This window comes from Hibiscus syriacus, unplaced genomic scaffold (genome assembly GCF_006381635.1).
Source record: "Hibiscus syriacus cultivar Baekdansim isolate YM2019G1 unplaced genomic scaffold, ASM638163v2 tig00014064_pilon, whole genome shotgun sequence".
In the NCBI taxonomy this organism is placed as follows: domain Eukaryota; kingdom Viridiplantae; phylum Streptophyta; class Magnoliopsida; order Malvales; family Malvaceae; genus Hibiscus; species Hibiscus syriacus.
The window spans coordinates 567,149-591,223 of NW_024062313.1; the positions used below are offsets into that span (position 1 = coordinate 567,149).

Below are 24,075 nucleotides of genomic sequence, written 5' to 3' on the forward strand. Positions count from 1 at the left end.
GAAAGCGTATATGTTTCAACTTGGACGGCATATTCCATGTACTTAACAGATGGGAAATGCGTGCGAGCAAACCGTTGGAGGAGCTCCACTCTCTTAATCCTTTTAACACGAAGCAAAGCAAATATTTGCAACCATTAGACATGTAATAGGATATTCAGGAAATAACAGAAAACCAGATATCATGGTTACTGCATTTTCAATGGTTTAAAAATATATTGACCATTAAAAACCATTTGTACATGTGGCCAATTCCTGGCACAATAATACCCTTCTTTTTCATGCCTTCAACAAACTTATAAGGTGTAAGACACTGTAAAAATGAAGCACAGAGATAGTTGAAATAATATATGTTGGAGCACGAACTTTCCCACTCTTAATTGCAGTGTTAAGATCTTCAGGGATTTGTGGAGGCTTGACTTCCTTCACGGGTGTAATCTTCCATTGTTCAACCTAAAGACACAAGTACGTCAATATAACTAAAGCATAGAACGGACTTCAGCCAAGATAGAAAACTTACCAGTTTCTCAAACGTTTCCTTGATCGCAGCTTCAAAAGCTTCATATGAAGTGGGAACTACAACTCCAACATCCATTAGTGCTTGATTCTTCGCCTGTGAAGACTCCATCTCACCACCACTCTTAGCTCCCTGAATTAGTAATAAGATAAAAGGTTATGCCTCCACCGCATCGCAGAGCCTTCATCGGATCCCAATTCAAAAGTCATCCACGACTCTCCTTGATTTTGAATTTGTTTGGATTTATTGATTATGTGAACTTCTATATTTGGTGTGATTTCTTCATTATTGCATCATTTACATAATTTTAGCAATATGACCAATTTTGCCATGTCACATTAATTATGACTATTGATTATGGAACTAATGGCTAACGTTTCTCTTGCTTGTGATCTTAGCAGTTTAAAATATATAATCAATTGGCTAAATGATTTCAAAACCTTGTTTAAATTCTCTAAAATGTCTTTTTGATTTAACAAAAAGGGGGAGAAGTGTTAAATGTGTTTTAAATGATAAATGGGAGAAGTGTTAGAGTAAGGGGGAGTAATTTCAAAACTTGATTTCAAAATCTTAAAATTACTAAAATGTTTTGTTATATCAAAAAGGGGAGATTGTTGAAAATATTTTGATATTTCGATATAACAAATTAAGATAAATGAATTTTAAGATTTTCCAAATGATTTTCTAAGTATATTCGATATAACTATTCGAATATCAAAACATTGCTCCAAATCTTTCAAAAATCATTTTTAATCCTTACTCAAGTGTAAAATTAAGTTTTAATCTTAAAACAACTTCAAAATAATTTTACAAAGTATTTCGAACCATTTCAAAGCAAAAAATTCCAGATTGCTCAGAGGGAACCGATTCCCCCCTGAATGGTTTGGCTCCGAGAATTCCAGTATGCTCGGAGGGAGCCGATTCCCCCCTTGTATAACGGTCGAAATATTTGAATTTTACACTTAGGGAACCGATTCCCCATAGGGGGTACCGATTCCCCACACGCTCCAAGTTGTTTTATTAATTGTTTTCACACTAAAACGGCTATATGATCTTCACTAATCATCCCCAACGTTCAGAAGTGATTCAAGGTGTATTTAAACAAGTTCTGAAGCCTTTGATCAATAAGAAATCATAGAGAAACAAGAGAGAAAGCATCAAACACCAAGTTTGTGCAAATCAAGCCAATTTTCCTTTCAATATTCATTTTCCTTTCAAAGAACACCATTTGTGCTCATTTGTAATTATTTGTGAGTGTTCTTTTCTTGTTATAGAATTGTGCAAACATCTTACCTTGTGAGGTTTTTCTTGTAAGTTTGCAAATTTGTGTATTTCTCTTTGAAAAAGAGTGTGCTCAAGAATTTGGGGTATAATTCTTGAGGGAGCTATAAGGTTACTCTTTGTCCTCAAAAGAAAGAACAAATTAGTGAATTTGTTGGAAAATCCTTAGTGTGGATAGCTAAGGTAGTGGACGTAGACTTTTGTTGATAAAGTCGAACCACTCTAAATCGCTGTGCAATTACTTTCAATTTTCTGCAAAAGCTTCCACCAAAATTTTAATTGCCAATTCACCCCCCTCTTGGCCATATTCGTCAATCGAATAACTCAACAAAACTATATAATGTATAGTTTAGGGTTTAGGGTTTATGGTTTAATATTTTTATATATAGTTCATATGTAAATTATACTATATAGTATATATAGTTTTTATATATATAATATATAGTGTATAAATATAAACTATAGTTTATATATATAGTATATACTATATAAATAGTGTATATAGTTCACCAATGAACTATATATATAGTTCATATGTAAACTATATAGTTTATATATATAGTTCATATGTAAACTATAGTTCATATGTAAATATCAACCTTAGTATATAAACTATAGTTCATATATAAATATCAACCTTAGTATATATATTTATATATATAGTTCCTATGTAAACTACAGTTCATATATATAATATATAAATATAAACTATAGTTTATATAAATCGTATAAAATATAGTATATAAATATAAATTATAGTATGTAGTTTATATAAATATAAATATAAATATAAACCCTAAACCATATATACTATATATATATATATAAACTATATAATTTATATTAATAAACTATATAATTTATACAAAATATATTATTTATAATTATACATAATATATAAATATAAATTGTATAGTTTATATATAATTCATATATAATTTATATATAAACTATGTAGTTTCTATATAATTCAATAGTTCATATATAAACTATATAGTATTATAGTTTATACATGGAATATATAGTTTATACTTTATACATAATATATATATAAACTATATAGTTTATATATATAATACATATACTTTATATATAAACTATATAGTTTATATATATATATTAGTTGTTTTATTTTTTTCTCAACTTATTTCTTATTTCTATTTATTAATTGGCCCATAACTTTTTAAATAAGTATAATTTAGTACTTTTTTGTATTAATTTCAACATCACAATTTAAAATTATTTCGATTTGATCCCTCGTCAATGTGTGTTGTATAATTTATTTAAATTTTTATTTGTAATTTCATATTTGTTCAATTTAGTCCTCCAAATTTTATTTGCATATGAAATTGATCCATTATTATTACTTAATTCTATTTTTTAATTGGCCCATAACTTTTTAAATGGGTATAATTTAGTACTTTTTTATATTAATTTCAACCTCACAATTTAAAATTATTTCGATTTGATCCCTCATCAATGTGTGTTGTTTAATTTATTTAAATTTTTATTTGTAATTTCATACTTGTTCAATTTAATTTTTAAATTTGTATTTTTCATAAAATTGAACCATGATTATTTATATTCTCAGTAATTTACTCTAAATCATATACAATTACAAATTGCAATTCAACGTTCACGAAAGACGAAAATAATTAATCCAAAAATAAAAATTAACTCGATTTGAACTCAATCCGTATTTGATAGAGATCAGACCTGAATTTTATCTGCCAATGATGTGACCCGATCTGAACGAGATCCGCCTGAAGTCTATCCGAACATGAATTAACCTGCTTTTTAACTGCTTCGGACCTGAACTGTTTTGCCCTGAACTGGCAACGATCCGAACTGAAAATGACCTGACATGAACCCGATCTGGATCTGGTGTCAAATTTACCTGACTTGACATGTATCCGATTTTACCCGATCTGCCAGGATCCGACTGAAACCTGAACGATTACCCTGTTTTTCAACCCTACCGGAAAGTGTTAAAATTCAAAGTTACTTTCGGTGGATGCATCGAAAAGTTGAAAAACAATTCCAACTTTTGGAAATTGTCTAAAAGGTTGGTTTGATTTTGTTGAAAAAAATGGTAAAATCATTTTTAGTCATTATAATTTAGGGTATTTACAAATTAGTCCTTAAGCTTCAACTATAAATACCCTAGCTCATTTAGCTTCAAACTATCCCAAAGCATTCTGGCTTTCTTCCAATACTAGAGAGAATTTAGAGAGTTTCTTAAGAGTTGTTCTCTCCTTTTTATCAAGAGATAATTATTATTGTTTTCTCCTTGGTAGATCGAGAGAAGTTGTAATTCATATTTTCTCATAGTGAAATTCTTCTACCGTTGCAAGTGGTTTTTACCCTATATTATTTAACGGTTTTCCACGTAAATTTTATGTCTCTTTTATCTTTATTTTTATTTTCTCAAATTATCAATTGTGATTTTGCTCTATTCGATAGCCATCTTCCGCAACAATTGGTATCAGAGCCAGATTTGATTGTGTAATATATGCTTATTGTCTTTGTGGTTTCCACCAAAAGGTAAATCCTCCAACACAAGAAAGTAAGAAGGCATTACCCATTCTTTGAAGGTTCCAGAAAACTATTCACGATAGTGAAATAGTGGGAACTATCCGAAACAGAAGCTATGGCAACGAAATTTGATATTGAAAAATTCAATGGGAGAAATTTCTCATTGTGAAAATTGAAGATGGAGGTCATCTTGAAAAAAGACGGTTGTCTAGCAGCTATCAGTGAAAGGCTGGTAGATTTCACAGATGACAACAAATAGATCGAAATGGACGTGAATGTTATGGCAAACTTTCATCTAGCATTAGCAAATGAAGTATTGTCAAGCATCGAGGAGAAGAAGACAGCTAAGGAGATATGATATCATCTCACCAAACTGTATGAGGCCACATCGCTGCACAATAAAATTTTCCTTAAGAGAAAATTATACACTCTCCATATGCCAGAATCTACTTTAGTGACAGAGCACTTAAATACACTGAACACTTTATTTTCTCAACTTACATCTTTAAGTTGTAAAATAGGAGAACAAGAACGTGCTGAACTTCTACTTCAAAGCCTACTGGATTCGTATGATCAACTTATCATCAACTTGACAAACATTAATGTCACAAGTCTGGTCTTCGATGATGTTGCAGTTGCTATTCTACAAGAAGAAAATCGACGCAAGAAAAAGGAAAACAGACGAGTAAATCTGCAACAAGCAGAAGCATTGACAACGATGAGAGGGAGATCAACAGAACGTGACCAAAGCAGCAGTCACAAATATGGTAGATCGAAGTCGAGGAGCAAGAAGAATTTAAAGTGTTACAACTGTGGAAAGAAGGGTCACTTGAAGAAGGATTGTTGAAGTCTAAATAAAAACTCCAATCCATAAGGCAATACCGCAAACACTTCAAATGATGGAGATGCTCTATGTTGTGAAGCATCAATCACCGTGGAAGGAAGAAAACGATTTGCATATATATGTCTCATTGATTCGGGAGCAACATATCACATGACCTCAAGAAGAGAATGGTTCCATCATTATGAACCTGTTTCAGGAGGATCTGTGTATAGTTGCAATGATCATGTCTTAGATATCGTTGGCGTGGGAACCATCAAATTGAAGATGTATAATGAAACAATTAAAGTTATTTGAGATGTGCGGCACATGAAAGGCCTAAAGAAAAATTTATTATCCTACGGATTATTGGATAATAATGCAAGCAAGATTGAAACACAGAAATGAATCATGAAGGTGTTCCGTGGAGCGCTTGTGGTATTGAAAAGTGAAAAGATAACTGCAAACTTGTACATGCTGAAGGGAGAGACTTTGCTAGAAGCAGAAGCCTCTGTTGCCTCATGTAGTTCAGATTCTGCAATGCTATGGCATCAGAAACTTTGACATATGTCAGAACAATGAATGAAAGTCCTTGTGGAGCAAAAGCTACTTCCAGGCTTAACAAAGATATCACTTACTTTGTGTTAGCATTACATAACCAGTAAGCAGCACATGTTGAAATTCAACACATCAAATTCTAGAGGCAAAAGTGTTCTAGAATTGGTTCACTCTGACGTATGGCAAGTTACATCCCTAGGCGGAGCAAAATATTTTTGTCTCATTTATTGATGATTACTCCAGGAGATGTTGGGTGTACCCTATTAAGAAGAAGTCATATGTGTTTTCAACTTTCAAAAACTTTAAAGCGCGGGTGGAACTTGATTCTGAAAATAAGATCAAGTGTTTCATAACAGATAATGGAGGAGAATATACAAGTGAAGAATTTGATGACTTTTGCAGGAAAGAATGCATCAAAAGACAGTTCACAGTGGCGAACACTCCTCAACAAAATAGAGTGGCAGAGCGGATAAACAGAACCTTGTTAGAAAGAACAAGAGCAATGTTGAGGGATGCAGGCCTAGAAAAATCATTTTGGGCAGAAGCAGTCAATACCGCCTGTTATTTGGTGAATCGAGCTCCATCAACTGCAATAGAACTGAAGACACCAATGGAGATGTGGACTGGTAAACCAGCTGATTATTCAAACCTCTATGTATTTGGAAGTATTGTATACTCGATGTACAATTCTCAAGAAATTTCAAAGCTGGATCCAAAATCCAGGAAATGCAAATTCTTGGGGTATGTTGATGGTGTAAAGGGGTATCACTTGTGGGATCCCACTGTCCGCAAAGTGATCATCAGCAAGGATGTTATCTTTGTAGAAGATAAACTACAAAGAAAAGAAGACGATGATAGCGCTAAAAATTCAGAGACTACACAGATATATGTGGAAAAGGAGGTAGAACAAGGAGATTCTTCTGAAGCAGAACCAGAGAGTTCTGAAGCTCCAACAACTCGTCAATCAGATTGTGTGAGAAGACGTCCCAATTGGCACTCAGATTATGTTATAAAAGGAAAAATTGCATATTGTCTTTTAACAGAAAACGGTGAGCCATCAACATACTAGAAGGCAATAAACAATTCAGATGCTTAACTGTGGATGATGGCGATGCAAGAAGAAATTGAATCCCTTCATAAAAATAATACATGGGACCTTGTGCCACTACCGCAAGGAATGAAACCAATTGAAAACAAATGGGTCTTCAAAATCAAGCAAAATGGTGATGATCAAGTGGAGAGGTATCGTGCAAGACTGGTGGTCAAAGGAAATGCTCAAAAATAAGGTATTGATTTCAATGAAATCTTTTCTCCTGTGGTTCAACTAACAACAGTTTGAAAAATTGATCCTTAATATTTAAAAAATTTATCGTCTCTTAATGTTTAAAAAATTGATCCTTAATATTTGAACTTTAAAATTTGTGAACGATGGTTAATCATATATTAATATAATGAACACAAAAATAATGGAGTCAAACCTGATATATTGAAGTTGGCAGTTGCACAATCAGAAAATATATATCAGTATTGAAGCAATTGTTCTCTCTAAATGTTATGGATTCGAACAGTGATATTTGTAGGTATATATATTATCAATTAATTAAGAAATTTTTGAATAAATAATACATTATAGTCACACAGACTATTCAATATATATATATACACACACCTTTCTCTTAAACTTAACTTTCAAATAAATTATGTCATTTTGATTTTTATCTCCTTCCTAATAATGTTTGTTCTAAGCTTCAACCACGGTGGAGCGCCGCCACAGTTGGATATCCTCTATCCATGGAATCACATGGTTCGCTTGTGATTTTATAACATCCTAAATTTAGGGTTCATTTTTCTTTAAGTTTAATCTAATCTGATTAATCCTAAATTTAGATGATTTAAACATTACCGAAATGATTATTCATATTTTTTGAAATCATTTACTCAAATTCAATTAGCATATTCATCTAAATAAAAATAAAATCATATGCAATAACAATAAGTTTACCAGATGAATAACTTCCTAAATACATCCCAATGCAATATCAAGAATATCAAAATAGAGTTATGACTCAAGTATATAAAAGGTCAATAATATATTAATTCTACAAAATCTAAGACGTACTACGATAGCCCGATCGATTAGAATATCTAAATTCGACAATAAACTCATCGATCTCCACCTATGAACATGCAGACGAAAACATATTCTGAACACTGAGTTAACAAATTTAGTGTCACATAAATAACTCTACTTTATTACATGCATTCATCATATGAATATGCGAACAAGTAAAGTTATGAAGCAATTATTAATGACAAACACAAGTAAGTACTATGATGTAGTCTGGGTCATCATAGCATCATAAGACTCATACACTTGTAACCTATGATACAAGTATTTTGCATGAAATCTGAGTCACATTTACATTAGGAACGTACATCAAACTAACTTACACCATCCAATTTTGTAATGTAGTCGCTGATAAATGAAAAAAATAATTCAACAATTATTTATTTTTCCATAACACTTAAAACCATGAACACAAACATACTAGAGTCCACTTTTCTTAGTTGAAAACTTTTTCCTTGACACTAGCGTTTGGTTTTCTTTGACATATAATTTCTTCTCTTGTATTACACCTGCTATTTATTCTGGTTTCCTGTGTTAGAAAACTGAAAACAACTTCAATAATTTATCCAAAATGAATAATTTTGCTCCTCCTAAGCACGTATATCAAGACTCCTTTATTAAGGCCAACTTCAACACAAATTTTGGCATACTTACTTGTTGAGAAGTCAATAGGAGGAGGATCCAGTTTCATGGTTTTCCCAGGGATTGTCGAAAACAAGAACAAGTTCTTCAACACATGCATGGCTACTTGGGAGAAATTGAAGGAAGTTTGATATTGGGATCGCTGTTACTCCTATATAACAAAACAAGACAACTAAAAATCAATCAAGACAAAATAACAAGTAGTAATCTTGCCCAGTCCCAAAAGGTGAAGGAAGTCAATGACGATAGAAGCCAAATACAAAACATCTTTCTTTTGATTCTCATGGGAGGTTAAAATAAAAAGGGGTGAAAGATTATATTTCTTTTAAAATATAGTACAAACTATGTTGATATTTTTTAGTGAATGTTTTTGTATCATTAATTTTAAAATTTTAAAGACGATTTGTGATGTTTTTGTCAATTTTCTATTGAATTGGTATACTGAATCAACTGACGTAATCAAGAGTAAATATGATTATTATTTATTAGGTTTTATGATACTTTTAATTTTCCTCTTGGAGTCATATGTTAGAACTAAGATTAATAATACTTTGATAATAACCAAAGTTCTAGTCTCCTTCACTTGACTTTGCCAAGAACAACAATTATCCACCCTAATTTTAATGATGTCCCATTAATAGTTTTTTTTTTTTGTTAGTTCCTTCCGTTTATTTTCATATGAAATCCAAATTCACATTTTAAATGTTGATTTATTAAATGTTTGTAACTGCATAAATCAATCATATAAATCCAGCATTTAATTTCGCGGTAAAAGGAATTTTTCATTGGTGGAAACCATTGATCAATAAATGATAAATACTCTAAAATAATGATACTTTTGTCTTAATATGAAACATTTTAGGGTCAAGATACTCAAAAACAAAGGATAAATGTTAAAGTAATTATTTAATCAAATGTCACATGTATTTTTGTCCTAAACTAAAATGTTAGGGTCAAAAAATTCCAAAAATTAAAATGATTATTTAATCAAACGTTAAAGTAATTTTTGACATTATACAAATATAATAATGTAGGAGGTCCATGTATTATTAGCAAAAAGAAGTAATTAAATTATGAGATTAATAAAGTTCATTTATGCATAATTACGTTCCTGAAACTTTCACATTAACATGAAACTGAGAAAGTAAAAGTTACAAAAAGGAGATTTTAGAAAGCCATAAATGTTAATCAAGAACAAGTAAAAGAAGCAACCCAGATTTGAATTTCAATTTTGATATTCGAGTATTCTCTAGGGAAATTGGAGGGAATATAATGGCAGACACCCGCTTCATTTCGTGGAGTATGATCCAGGCAGGGAAGGCGAGCGAAGAAAGTGAGAGGATAGAGCTAACACCATGGGATCTAAAACACCTATTAGTAAGCTACATCGAGGAAGGATTGTTCTTCCATAAGCCCAAACCCAAGGCAGATGAAGCAGAACACGCCTTAATCCACCACTTGAAAACCTCACTTTCACGTACGCTCGACTTCTTTCCCCCACTTGCTGGTCGCCTTGCCACCATTGAACATGAAACCACTTCTTTCTTCATTGACTGCAACAATGCCGGAGCCTTGTTTGTCCATGCTGTAGCTGAGCAACTACGCATATCCGATCCCGTCTATGTTCCTGAAATCGTCGACACCTTTTTCCAATTCGATGGAGTTAAGAACATTGAGGGCATTTCAAAACCATTGCTTGCTGTGCAAGTAACTGAGCTTGCTGATGGCATTTCCATTGCTTGCACTATCAATCACTCTGTTGCGGATGGTTGTTCGTTTTGGCATTTCTTTAATTATTGGTCAGAATTTTCTCGTGGTTTTGATTATTTATCAAAGCTTCCCATATTTAAGAGACCAGTTATTGATGATATAAATTACCCTATTCGGATTCGTTTAAAAAAGGAGCAAATTCAAGAACATTCCTTTCAAGCGGGTAATTTGAAATCAAGAGTGTTTAATTTTACAAAACAGAGAATTGTGGGAATAAAAGGGAAAGTTAATGCTGAGATTAACACCAACAAGATTTCGTCTCTTCAAGCACTCCTGTCTCTGTTTTGGAAATCCATCGTTCGAAATAGGCAGGCTGATCCGAAGCGAGAGACCATGATTTTCTTAATGTTTGGTGTTAGGAAAAGAATGCAGCAGGTAGCAGAAGAGTATTTTGGAAATGCAATTGAAGGTGCAATGGTGAGTTTGAAAGCAGGAGAGCTGATGGAGAAAGGGTTTGAAAATGCTGCATGGGAAATCAACCAGATTGTTGCGAATCAAAGTGAGAAAAACTTGAGAAACTCATTCAAGTCATGGGTAAATAAACCTTTGCTGTTCCAAGCAGGGAAAATGATGAACAATGCTTTGTTAACTGCCGTAAATGTCTGATTAGATCGGTTAGTAATTGATTTTCTCCAATAGGACCTTGTTTTTGGAATCCGATCAAATTGCCCGAGTTTCAAGTTATCCTTACTGATAACTACAAAATGCCTCTGAAAAATACTTGGATCCTCTAGTGTGTTCCATATGTATTACATGACGGTTTTATACGTTTTAAAATGAGTTTTAACACAAGTATTGATTTTATTGGATTATGAATCATAACAACATGATATATGATTTACGACTATGATTTTTATCGAGAAATATGAATTGTTTCTGATTTATGGAATCACTGAAACTATTGGTTTATGAACTATGGTTTTATGTTTCTTTGATTTTACTCGAATTATTTTATTGAGATATTATATGGGTAGATTGGAGGTACAGCTCTGATCAAGCTGGAAATTTCTTATGGACCTAAGGTGATCCTTGGGTAGGCTCTCATGCCCCAAGGCACTCCATGGGTTAATCATTTGACTACTTATGGTGTACAGGTGAAAATTGGTTATACAATTTATTTTATTATCTCGGTTATGATATATAACTGGATCACGATCCATGTATTACGATTTACGAACAAAACTGATTTCTACTGGATTTTTATATGGATAGGAATCTGGAGTATGGAGGCACAGCCCTGATCCGGCTGTAAGTCCTTACGGACCTAAGGATATCTTGGGTAAGCCCAAGATATATCCTTAGGTTGGTTCCATTTGCTGTGTGCATGAAGTAACCCTACGGATCTAAGGATGCCATTGGGTAGGCCCAAGGCATATCCTTAGATTGGTTCCTTTTGCTGTGTGCTTAAGGTAACCCTACGGATCTAAGGATGTCCTTGGGTAGACCCAAGGCCCCAAGGTATATCCTTAGGTTGGCTCCCCTTTTGCTGTGTGCTGAGGGCAAACCCTATGGATGCAGTTCTTGGAAACTGCATAATAGAGTTTGGTTGGGGGTTCAACTATGGTTTTAAAAGATTTATATCTTTTCACTGGTTTTGATTGGAACACACTAGACATCCTATTCGATCTCCTGAAAATGTCATACTTTGAATACTTCTTATGAACTGTGATCTTCATGGCTTTAACTCGATGAACTACTAATGGAACCCCAGATTATTCCGCAACTAGTGTACGTCTGATTTAAAAAGGAAATTATATGGCTTTTCATTTATCTGCATGTCATGTAGCAACATCTGGTAGTTCTGTATTACTGAGCTTTTCGAAACTCACTCTATTACTCACCATTGCAGGTTAAAAGAATTGTATCAGTGTAGCTATCGACATCAGTAAGGAAATTCTTCCGGCCTTGCTTGCAGAGTATGGTACATGTGATTAGGGGGCATGTAATTGTATTTTGTTCTATATACGAGTCTGAAAATCTATTTTTATTTCGAATGCTGATAAATTTTATTTTGTATTCATAAATGATTTTATGAGTTTACATGTTTTAAGAAAAGTTTTAAATTTTCTTTTGTTTTTACTGTGAGTCGTTCCGATGGCCTTAATGTGACACTCCATATCGGATCGAGCTATTCATATCGGTCTGAGGGGTTACAACAAACGAGCTCAACACTAGCTACAACCACATATGATGGAGGTGGTAAAGAAAAAAATCATGAAATTTCTTGACACAAGATAGTTAAGAGGTAATTAAGTCTAGCTAAAGACGTTAAAGAAAAACGGCAATCCATTTGATTTTTTATATCATGTTTTAGGTGAGAGTAGGAAGGATTAGACAATTAGACAATCAAGAAAAGATGTTTTATTTTCATTTTTATATCATATGTTGAGTGCAGCAATGAAATCTTCATCATTTTCCATGGCCTGTGAGGTCTCAGGCGACAGGAAAACTCTAATCTCAATATCTCCTTCAACTTCAACTCCCGTGGATACGGTCAACAGCCCATCTATCTTGAGCTCTGCCCCAAATGTTACTGCAATCGGTCTACCCCATCCAAAATCATTCCCATATATATCGAAACTTGGTGAATTTGCAGTTAACAAAGCATTGTTCATCATTTTCCCTGCTTGGAACAGCAAAGGTTTATTTACCCATGACTTGAATGAGTTCCTCAAGTTTTTCTCACTTTGATTCGCAACAATCTGGTTGATTTCCCATGCAGCATTTTCAAACCCCTTCTCCATCAGCTCTCTTGCTTTCAAACTCACCATTGCACCTTCAATTGCATTTCCAAAATACTCCTCTGGTACTTGCTGCATTCTTTTCCTAACACCAATTACTAAGAATATCATGGTCTCTTGGCTCTTGCTTTGGATCAGTCTGCCTATTTCGAACGATGGATTGCCAAATTAGAGACAAGAGTGCTTGAAGAGACGAAATCTTGTTGGCGTTCATCTCATCATTAAGTTTTCCTTTCATTCTCACGATTCTCTGTTTTGTAAAATGAAAAACTCTTAATTTCAAATTACCTGCTTGAAAGGAATGTTCTTGAATTTGCTCCTTTTTTAAAGGAATCCGAATAGGGTAATTTATATCATCAATAACTGGTCTCTTAAATATGGGAAGCTTTGATAAATAATCAAAACCACGAGAAATTTCTGACCAATAATTAAAGAAATGCCAAAATGAACAACCATCCGCAACAGAGTGATTGATAGTGCAAGCAATGGAAATGCCATCAGCAAGCTCAGTTACTTGCACAGCAAGCTCAGTTACTTGCACAGCATGTAACAACCCGAAAATTTCAAATAATATTAATTTGGGATTTGAAGATTTAATTGTGTAATTGGTGAAAATTTGGGGACTAAATTGAAAGATTTTAAAACTTGAAGCTTGTTTTAGAGTTAAAGGAAATTCAGGGACCAAGCCCTGAATTTACCCAAAAAAGTTAGGTATTTGGTTTATATATATGATTTATGCGTGAATTGGGTTCTGAAAATCAGAACCCAATTCCTCCCAAATTTCCATTTCCTTGCCTCAACTTCCGACCCCGATTCCGACGCCGTCTGAATTCCGATCGTTGTTTTGAAAGCACCATCGTGTTCGTTATCGAGTCAGGAACAATCCCCTCAATTTAATTGAAGCCAAACGCTGCCAAACGTCGTGAATTTCAAGTCAAAGCATCGACGTTTTTTTAGCTCAATCGCCTTGAAAATCCTAAATTCATCGCCGATCGTTGCTCCGTTTACGACACCTCCCGCACCATCGTGTTCCTTGTGCCGTTCCGAGTTCGCCGGTGTCATCCTCGATCTCCGTCGACGGCGGCGCGTGGGGAGGTGAAGCGGTCAAAGTTTCCGATTTGATGAAATCGAGCTCTCCGCCGTTCAAAAATTTGAACCGATCTTAGTAAGTATCTCGAAATCACTGAAAATAATTTTTAGAAATTTTTCCGGAATTTTTAGAGTCCCGGAAGACGTCCCACGCGCCTACACGCGCCGCCGGTGGGCGAGTGAATGTTTGAAAAAAACCGGTTTGACCGGTTTTCTTAAGGGTTTGACCGGTTTGACCGGTCACGACCCGACCCGATAGTTGACCCGACCCGACCCGTTGACCCGACCCGTTGACCCGACCCGACCGTTGACCGTTGACCGGTGCTATTTTGGTAAATAATTCGGTTTTGGTGCTATTCTGGTAAATAATTCAGTTTTGGTGCTATTCTGGTAAATAATTAGAAAAAGGGTGCTATTTGTGTAAAATGTTCAACAGATTGTTGACCTCCTTTGACCAGAACTTTGACCGGCTTTGACCGGCTATTAAACGATCGTTAATCTTTTCCGAAAACACCTATCCTGACAGTTTTCGACGTCCCGAATCCGTTTTTGGGGTCTGTTTCACCAAATTCGAACTCAGAAGTCTCCAAATCGTCAGTCAAACCCGTTGACTTTGATTTTGACCGAGAATTCGAAATTTCGGAAGGTCATACTTTATGTTTTTCGACGTCCTGAGTTTGATTCCGAAGTCCGTTTTGCCAAATTCTGACCCGAAATTCCCGAATCGAGCTTGTGAACCTAAAAAGGCTTAGTATTTTAGTATTTTGATATATGGTTAAGAAATTGATTAAGTAAGATATTTTATGAAGGTACTCGTGTTTCACCTGAGCAAGGATCAGTCAGGTCCGGTGTTGTCCGTTCGTCAGATCAGTCCGAACCGCGTATTACAAGAACTGCCCGTAGGTTTCCGTATATTATTTAAGTAAAGATTAAGATTATTTTTTTTATTAGAATTCCAATAAGGATTTTTCCAATTCGTAGGATCTAGCGCTGCAGCAGAGCGTGATCGACAAATCCAGTAGTAGGCTTCCCTATCCGATTTCTCAGACTGTTACAGGTGTGTTTCCTAACAGTATTATATTACTGATTTAAATGATTTATCTGAATACCGAATACTTGATATCTGATTTACTGTATATTCTGATATAATTTCTGAATTAAGGTATTTCATACCGACTTCTGAGATCTGCTTATCTGATATCTGAATTATTGATTTGAATTCTGATTTTCGTATTTCTGCATATGGTTTTTAAGCATGAAATATTTGTTATGTTTTAAGTGATTAATCATTGTTTTCATTTGAATACATTCATTGTCATTTGGGTGGGTATTGTTGAAGGAAGATTATCTGCAGACTTCTCGGCTTTGTGCTCAGGGTCTAAATGGCATGTGCGGTTGGGTGTATGGTTCTGGGGAACCTACACAATTATGATGTGAACGGATGGGGGTAGTGTTCATGTTTTAAAAACATGTTGCATAAACCGATTTCATTGAAAGATTTTATCCGTATGTTTTTATTATACTGTATGGAGCACACTGAGCTTTTTAGTTCATTCTGTAGTTTTTAACCTTTTTCAGATAGTAGAAGACCGTAAGCTAGCAGATTTGGCATCAGGGAAGATCAACTACTTAATTTGTACGAACGTATATCTCTATATGTTTTTCAGTTGTGTTTGGTGACATGTATTTGCTATCGTTTTGGACTTATTTGTATTACTAATATCTTGTTTTGTATTATAAATAATGTAATATAAGTGTTTTAAATATAAAGAAATCTCTGAATGGGACATGTGCCCGCTTAGGTTTGGGTCTAACGTTTAGGCCGGGTCTAGGGGTTACATTTGGTGGTATCAGAGCTTTCGGTTTTAAACACTCGGACTGTATATGGGTCCTAAATTTTGAAAAAAAAAAAAAACGTGTCACCATATTTTATAATTTAAAGTTTTCTCGAGATCCCTGATGCTAATCTGACATATGTTTCGAATTCTTTCTGTAGAGCCTTATAGATCCAATAATGAATGCTGCTAGAGGTCGTAGGACAGGACGTGGACGTGGTAGAGGGCGAGTCGCTCGACCTTCTGTTACGATAGACGATCCATTGTCACCACTTGATTCTCCTGTTCCACAAGTAGATCCGACTCTTTCTCAAGATGATCAGTTTACTCCTGTGAGAGACCCTCCTGTCACTGAAAATGAGGATTCTGAGATGAATGAAGACGCCATTAATAGAGCTATCTTCCGCATGTTTCAGAGAGCTGCTAGAGCCCCTAGTAACATGACTGCAGTGGAGATTTCAAATTCTTTGGTCGCTGCTGGTGTAATTCCATTCGAGGGTATTACTGGTGGACCTCCGACAGACGCTGAGTATTGGCTGGAGGACACAGAGAGGATTATGGATGAGATGGACCTCAGACCTGAGCAGAAGTTGAAGGGGGCCCTAACTATGTTAAAGAAAGAAAGCTTCAGATGGTGGCAATCCATTTCTGGTAGTATTCCAAGAAACCAGTTAACATGGGATCTTTTCAAAGAACGTTTCCGGAGTCGTTACGTCGGAGAGAGATATCTACAGGAACGACGCCAGGAGTTTCAGAATCTGGAGCAGGGTAATATGACTGTTATGGACTACGAGGTTGAGTTCATCCGATTGAGTCGCTATGCCCCTGGACTTGTTAACACTGAGGCAGATCGATGCTTGAGGTTTGAGAATGGACTCAGGTATGAGATCAGGAGTCGAGTTGCTACCCATCGGGAGAGGAATTTTGACGCCTTGGTCGAGATAGCCAAGACTGCTGAAGAAATAGAGCTATTGGGTATGGAGCACAAGAGAGATACTGATCGAGCCCAGAATCGATTCAGGAGGCCTTCTGGTTTTGTTAATTCTTCTGCACATCCTAGCAAGAGAGGCAGGGGTGATTTCTTTCAGAGAGGCGGTGCGAGTGTCAGACCTGTTGCATCTGGTGCTTCAACTTTTCAGTCTACTAGACATGGTGGATCTTCTGGGTTGCAACCTTTGCAGACATGTGATTACTGTGGGAAACATCATCTTGGGGAATGCAGAAGAAAATTTGGCACCTGTTTTAGATGTGGTTCTGGTGACCATATTATAAGGGATTGTCCAGTGCCAGTTTCTACAGTTCAGACACCAGCTCGTACTCCCGCTCGATCTCAGAGTACTGTTCAGACTCCTGTAGGTGGTCGTACTCAGGAGAGAGCACCTGGATCGGCTAATAGAGGCCGAGCATCTCAAAATAGGGGTCCAGTCAGATCTGAGGCCAGACAGCCTGCATTGGTTTATACTGCCAGACTTCGACAAGATCGTGATGGGCCTAATGTGACTGCAGGTACTGTTACTATTCATTCAGTTCCATACTTTGCATTGTTTGATAGTGGCTCTACAAATTCCTATGTATCGCATTCCGTTTCTGAGGGTCTAAATATTCCTGTTGAGTATACTGAGCATTCAGTGATAGTTCAAAGTCCCTTAGGCAAATCCATCGTGTTGCATCGTATTTTTAGAAAGTGCCCTGTAGAGATCAACGGGGAGATTTTTCTGGCTAACCTGATGGAGTTACCCTTTGAAGAGTTCGATTTGATTCTCGGCGTAGATTGGTTGAACAAACATCGAGTAAATATTGATTTTGAGACTAAGAGAGTTGTTCTGAAGACCCCAGATAATCGAAAGATTGTAATGATCGGGGAACGACGTGGATTTCTGACGAATGTTGTGTCTTACTTGGTAGCGGAGAAGATGATCAGGAAGGGTTCCGAGGCGTTTCTTGCTTATATTCTGGACACTAGGAGATCTCAATCAGATATTGAAGGCATCCGAATTGTCAAGGAATTTTCTGATGTTTTTCCCGAGGAGTTGCCTGGATTACCTCCAGATAGAGAAGTCGAGTTTGAGATTGAAGTCTATTCTGGTTCCAACCCGGTTTCAATGGCTCCTTATCGTATGGCCCCAAAGGAGCTTAAGGAACTGAAAGTCCAACTCCAGGAGTTGTTGGACAGGGGATTTATCCGACCCAGTGTATCACCGTGGGGAGCCCCAGTTCTCTTTGTTAAGAAGAAAGATGGGACATTGAGACTCTGTATTGATTATAGAAAACTGAACAAGCTCACGGTTAAAAACAAATATCCTCTGCCCAGAATCGATGATCTTTTTGACCAATTCCGAGGGGCTTCTATCTTTTCAAAGATAGACTTGAGATCTAGTTATTACCAACTCAAAGTGAAAGATGTGGATATTCCGAAGACTGCTTTCCGTACTCGGTATGGGCACTATGAGTTTTTGGTGATGTCCTTCGGGTTAACTAACGCCCCTGCTGCCTTTATGGATTTGATGCATAGGGTGTTTCGACCTTATTTGGACCAGTTTGTAGTTGTATTCATTGATGACATACTGGTGTATTCTAGAAGTGAAGCAGAACATGAGGAGCATTTAAGGATTGTTCTTCAAACTCTAAGGGAGAATAAACTATACGCTAAGTTGAGCAAGTGTGAATTCTGGCTCAGCGAAGTGACTTTTCTTGGACATATTGTCTCTGCTGATGGCATTCAGGTGGATCCGAGCAAAGTGGAGGCTATTCTGAACTGTAAGCAACCTAGGAACGTCTCTGAGATCCGTAGTTTCTTGGGGTTAGCTGGTTACTACCGTCGTTTCGTTGAGGGGTTCTCCCTTATTGCAGCTCCTCTGACGAAACTATTAAGGAAAGATGTTCCATTTGTCTGGTCTGAGGACCAACAAGCTAGCTTTGAGAAATTGAAGATTGTTCTAACTCAAGCCCCAGTGTTGATTCAGCCTGAATCTGGGAAGGATTTTTCTGTCTACAGTGATGCTTCTCATTCTGGATTAGGATGTGTTTTGATGCAAGATAGGAAGGTTGTCGCTTATGCATCACGTCAGTTAAGGCCGCATGAGCGTAACTATCCTACTCACGATCTGGAATTAGCTGCTGTGGTTTTCGCTTTAAAGATCTGGAGACACTACCTCTACGGAGAAAAATGTTATATATATACTGATCATAAGAGTCTGAAGTATCTGCTTACTCAGAAAGAATTGAATTTGAGACAGCGTCGCTGGTTGGAGCTTTTAAAGGATTATGATTTCGAGATAGAATATCATCCAGGGAAGGCTAATGTAGTGGCAGACGCCTTGAGCCGTAAGGCGATATCAGATCTCAGAGCCTTATTTGCTAACTTGAGCTTATTTGATGATAATAGCATGTTAGCAGAGTTACAGGTTAAACCTACTTTGACCGAGGAGATTAAGGCCAAACAACTCCTTGACAGCTCGTTGTTTCCCATTATTGAACAAGTTAAGCAGGGATCGAGTTCGGAGTATACTTTGGATCAGGATGGTATTTTGTGTTTTCACAATCGTCATTGCGTCCCTAAAGATGATGAGTTGAGACGGGTTATTCTTCAGGAAGCTCATAGTAGTCCATATGCTATGCATCCTGGCGGGGACAAAATGTACAATAATCTCAAAGAGCGCTACTTTTGGACTGGTATGAAGAAAAATATTTCAGATTTTGTGGCGAGGTGTTTGACTTGTCAGCAGGTTAAGGCAGAGCATCAGCATCCATCTGGATTGTTACAGTCAATTAAGATTCCTGAGTGGAAATGGGAGCGTATTACGATGGACTTCGTTACTGGTCTTCCTCTAACTCCTTCCAAAAAGGATTCTATATGGGTGATTGTTGATCGACTCACCAAGTCAGCGCACTTTATCCCTATTCGGGTTAATTATTCTCTGGATAAACTGGCTAAGTTGTACATTTCTGAGATCGTTAGACTTCATGGTGTCCCGTTGTCTATCATATCTGATCGAGATCCGAGATTCACTTCCAGGTTCTGGAAAGCTTTGCACGAGGCTCTGGGTACTCGTTTGAATTTCAGTACAGCTTTTCATCCTCAAACCGATGGACAGTCTGAGCGATTGATTCAGGTGTTGGAGGATATGTTACGTGGTTGTGTGATTGATTTTCGTGGTAGCTGGGAAGATTTCTTGCCATTAGCTGAGTTCGCTTACGATAATAGTTATCAGGCGAGTATTCGCATGGCACCGTATGAGGCTCTGTATGGACGTAGATGTCGTACTCCTATATGTTGGACTGAATTACATGATAGGAAGACTTTGGGTCCAGACTTGGTTCGAGAGACTGAAGATACTGTCAGATTGATCCGTGATCGCTTAAGAGAGGCATTTGATAGGCAGAAGTCATACGCAGATAAGCGACGTAAGGATATCGAGTTTGAGGTTGGAGATCAGGTTTTTCTCAAGGTATCTCCATGGAAGAAGGTATTGATATTTGGACGTAAGGGTAAATTGAGTCCGAGATTTATTGGGCCGTATTGTATTCTGAAGAAAGTTGGACCTGTTGCTTATCAGCTTGAGTTGCCTCCCCAGCTCAGTCGTATTCATGATGTTTTTCATGTGTCTATGTTAAGGCGATACCGTCCAGATCCAGATCACATCATTCAGGTTGATGAGGTAGAGCTGAGACCTGATTTGTCATATGAGGAGGAGCCTGTTCATGTTTTAGAGAGGGATGAGCGAGTTCTTCGGAATAGGCGTATTCCAATGGTCAAAGTTCTGTGGAGTAACCGTAGCCCCTCAGAAGCTACTTGGGAGACATTGGAGTCAATGGAGGTTCAATTTCCTCATCTGTTTTCATAAGGTAAATTTCGAGGACGAAATTTCTTGTAGAGGGGGAGAATTGTAACAACCCGAAAATTTCAAATAATATTAATTTGGGATTTGAAGATTTAATTGTGTAATTGGTGAAAATTTGGGGACTAAATTGAAAGATTTTAAAACTTGAAGCTTGTTTTAGAGTTAAAGGAAATTCAGGGACCAAGCCCTGAATTTACCCAAAAAAGTTAGGTATTTGGTTTATATATATGATTTATGCGTGAATTGGGTTCTGAAAATCAGAACCCAATTCCTCCCAAATTTCCATTTCCTTGCCTCAACTTCCGACCCCGATTCCGACGCCGTCTGAATTCCGATCGTTGTTTTGAAAGCACCATCGTGTTCGTTATCGAGTCAGGAACAATCCCCTCAATTTAATTGAAGCCAAACGCTGCCAAACGTCGTGAATTTCAAGTCAAAGCATCGACGTTTTTTTAGCTCAATCGCCTTGAAAATCCTAAATTCATCGCCGATCGTTGCTCCGTTTACGACACCTCCCGCACCATCGTGTTCCTTGTGCCGTTCCGAGTTCGCCGGTGTCATCCTCGATCTCCGTCGACGGCGGCGCGTGGGGAGGTGAAGCGGTCAAAGTTTCCGATTTGATGAAATCGAGCTCTCCGCCGTTCAAAAATTTGAACCGATCTTAGTAAGTATCTCGAAATCACTGAAAATAATTTTTAGAAATTTTTCCGGAATTTTTAGAGTCCCGGAAGACGTCCCACGCGCCTACACGCGCCGCCGGTGGGCGAGTGAATGTTTGAAAAAAACCGGTTTGACCGGTTTTCTTAAGGGTTTGACCGGTTTGACCGGTCACGACCCGACCCGATAGTTGACCCGACCCGACCCGTTGACCCGACCCGTTGACCCGACCCGACCGTTGACCGTTGACCGGTGCTATTTTGGTAAATAATTCGGTTTTGGTGCTATTCTGGTAAATAATTCAGTTTTGGTGCTATTCTGGTAAATAATTAGAAAAAGGGTGCTATTTGTGTAAAATGTTCAACAGATTGTTGACCTCCTTTGACCAGAACTTTGACCGGCGTTGACCGGCTATTAAACGATCGTTAATCTTTTCCGAAAACACCTATCCTGACAGTTTTCGACGTCCCGAATCCGTTTTTGGGGTCTGTTTCACCAAATTCGAACTCAGAAGTCTCCAAATCGTCAGTCAAACCCGTTGACTTTGATTTTGACCGAGAATTCGAAATTTCGGAAGGTCATACTTTATGTTTTTCGACGTCCTGAGTTTGATTCCGAAGTCCGTTTTGCCAAATTCTGACCCGAAATTCCCGAATCGAGCTTGTGAACCTAAAAAGGCTTAGTATTTTAGTATTTTGATATATGGTTAAGAAATTGATTAAGTAAGATATTTTATGAAGGTACTCGTGTTTCACCTGAGCAAGGATCAGTCAGGTCCGGTGTTGTCCGTTCGTCAGATCAGTCCGAACCGCGTATTACAAGAACTGCCCGTAGGTTTCCGTATATTATTTAAGTAAAGATTAAGATTATTTTTTTTATTAGAATTCCAATAAGGATTTTTCCAATTCGTAGGATCTAGCGCTGCAGCAGAGCGTGATCGACAAATCCAGTAGTAGGCTTCCCTATCCGATTTCTCAGACTGTTACAGGTGTGTTTCCTAACAGTATTATATTACTGATTTAAATGATTTATCTGAATACCGAATACTTGATATCTGATTTACTGTATATTCTGATATAATTTCTGAATTAAGGTATTTCATACCGACTTCTGAGATCTGCTTATCTGATATCTGAATTATTGATTTGAATTCTGATTTTCGTATTTCTGCATATGGTTTTAAGCATGAAATATTTGTTATGTTTTAAGTGATTAATCATTGTTTTCATTTGAATACATTCATTGTCATTTGGGTGGGTATTGTTGAAGGAAGATTATCTGCAGACTTCTCAGCTTTGTGCTCAGGGTCTAAATGGCATGTGCGGTTGGGTGTATGGTTCTGGGGAACCTACACAATTATGATGTGAACGGATGGGGGTAGTGTTCATGTTTTAAAAACATGTTGCATAAACCGATTTCATTGAAAGATTTTATCCGTATGTTTTTATTATATACTGTATGGAGCACACTGAGCTTTTTAGTTCATTCTGTAGTTTTTAACCTTTTTCAGATAGTAGAAGACCGTAAGCTAGCAGATTTGGCATCAGGGAAGATCAACTACTTAATTTGTACGAACGTATATCTCTATATGTTTTTCAGTTGTGTTTGGTGACATGTATTTGCTATCGTTTTGGACTTATTTGTATTACTAATATCTTGTTTTGTATTATAAATAATGTAATATAAGTGTTTTAAATATAAAGAAATCTCTGAATGGGACATGTGCCCGCTTAGGTTTGGGTCTAACGTTTAGGCCGGGTCTAGGGGGTTACACAGCAAGCTCAGTTTTGAAGTGGCTTCAATGTTCTTAACCCCATCGAATTGGAAAAAGGCGTCGACGATTTCAGGAACATAGACGGGTTCCAAGAGATCGGATATGTGTAGTTGCTCAGCTACAGCATGGACAAACAAGGCTCCGGCATTGTTGCAGTCAATGAAGAAAGAAGCGGTTTCATCTTCATGTTCAAGGGTGGCAAGGCGACCAGCAAGTGGAGGAAAGAAGTCGAGCGTATGTGAAAGGTTTGCAAGTGGTGGATTAAGGCGTTTTCTGGTTCATCTCCATTGGGTTTGGGGTTATGGAAGAGCAATCCTTCCTGGATGTAGCTTACTAATAGATGTTTCAGATCCCATGGTGTTAGCTCTATCCTCTCAGTTTCTTTGCTGGGGTTCCCTGCCTTGATCATACTAGACGAAATGAAGCAGATGCCTGCCATTATATTCCCTGCAAGCTTCACAATTTTCCTAGAGAAAACTCGAATATGAAAACTGAAATTAAAATCTGGGTTGGTTCTTATAGTTGATCTTGATCAACATTTATGGCTTTCTAAAATCTATTTGTTTGTAAGTTTTCCTTTCTCGGTTTCATGTTAGTGTGAAGGTTTCAGGAACGTCATTATGCATAAATGAACTTTATCAACCTCATCATTTAATTCAACCAAGCTATACAACCGACGTATTTCTAATCAAATTAATATTTAACTTAATTTTATGTCAAAAAAATATATAACTTAATTTATAATTAAAATTAGAATTAGAATTATTGTATCATTAATAGAAACCTCCAGAACACTGTGCTTGCAAGCACACTATCACCCAAGACACTTGTTACAGTCATACCTAAATCACTAGGCTCGATTGGAATCCTCAAACGATCCACCAAATCAC

The 24,075-nt window shown here is 36.7% G+C and overlaps 2 protein-coding genes and 1 pseudogene across 2 annotated transcripts; 1 reads left to right on the top strand and 2 right to left on the bottom strand.

Moving 5' to 3' along the window:
- Positions 1–236: 236 nt before the first annotated feature.
- Positions 237–735, bottom strand: LOC120206817 (ATP-citrate synthase beta chain protein 2-like). Its single transcript, XM_039206395.1, has 2 exons — positions 518–735; positions 237–450 (listed from the first exon to the last, which is right to left on the bottom strand). Exons 1-2 carry the CDS (start codon positions 623–625, stop codon positions 277–279), a joined length of 282 nt encoding a protein of 93 aa, XP_039062326.1. The 5' UTR covers positions 626–735; the 3' UTR covers positions 237–276.
- Positions 736–9,750: 9,015 nt separating this feature from the next.
- LOC120206805 (uncharacterized acetyltransferase At3g50280-like) lies at positions 9,751–10,854 on the top strand. The gene has a single exon (XM_039206387.1). It carries the CDS (start codon positions 9,751–9,753, stop codon positions 10,852–10,854), a length of 1,104 nt encoding a protein of 367 aa, XP_039062318.1.
- Positions 10,855–12,626: 1,772 nt separating this feature from the next.
- LOC120206819 lies at positions 12,627–23,624 on the bottom strand (annotated as a pseudogene).
- Positions 23,625–24,075: the final 451 nt, after the last annotated feature.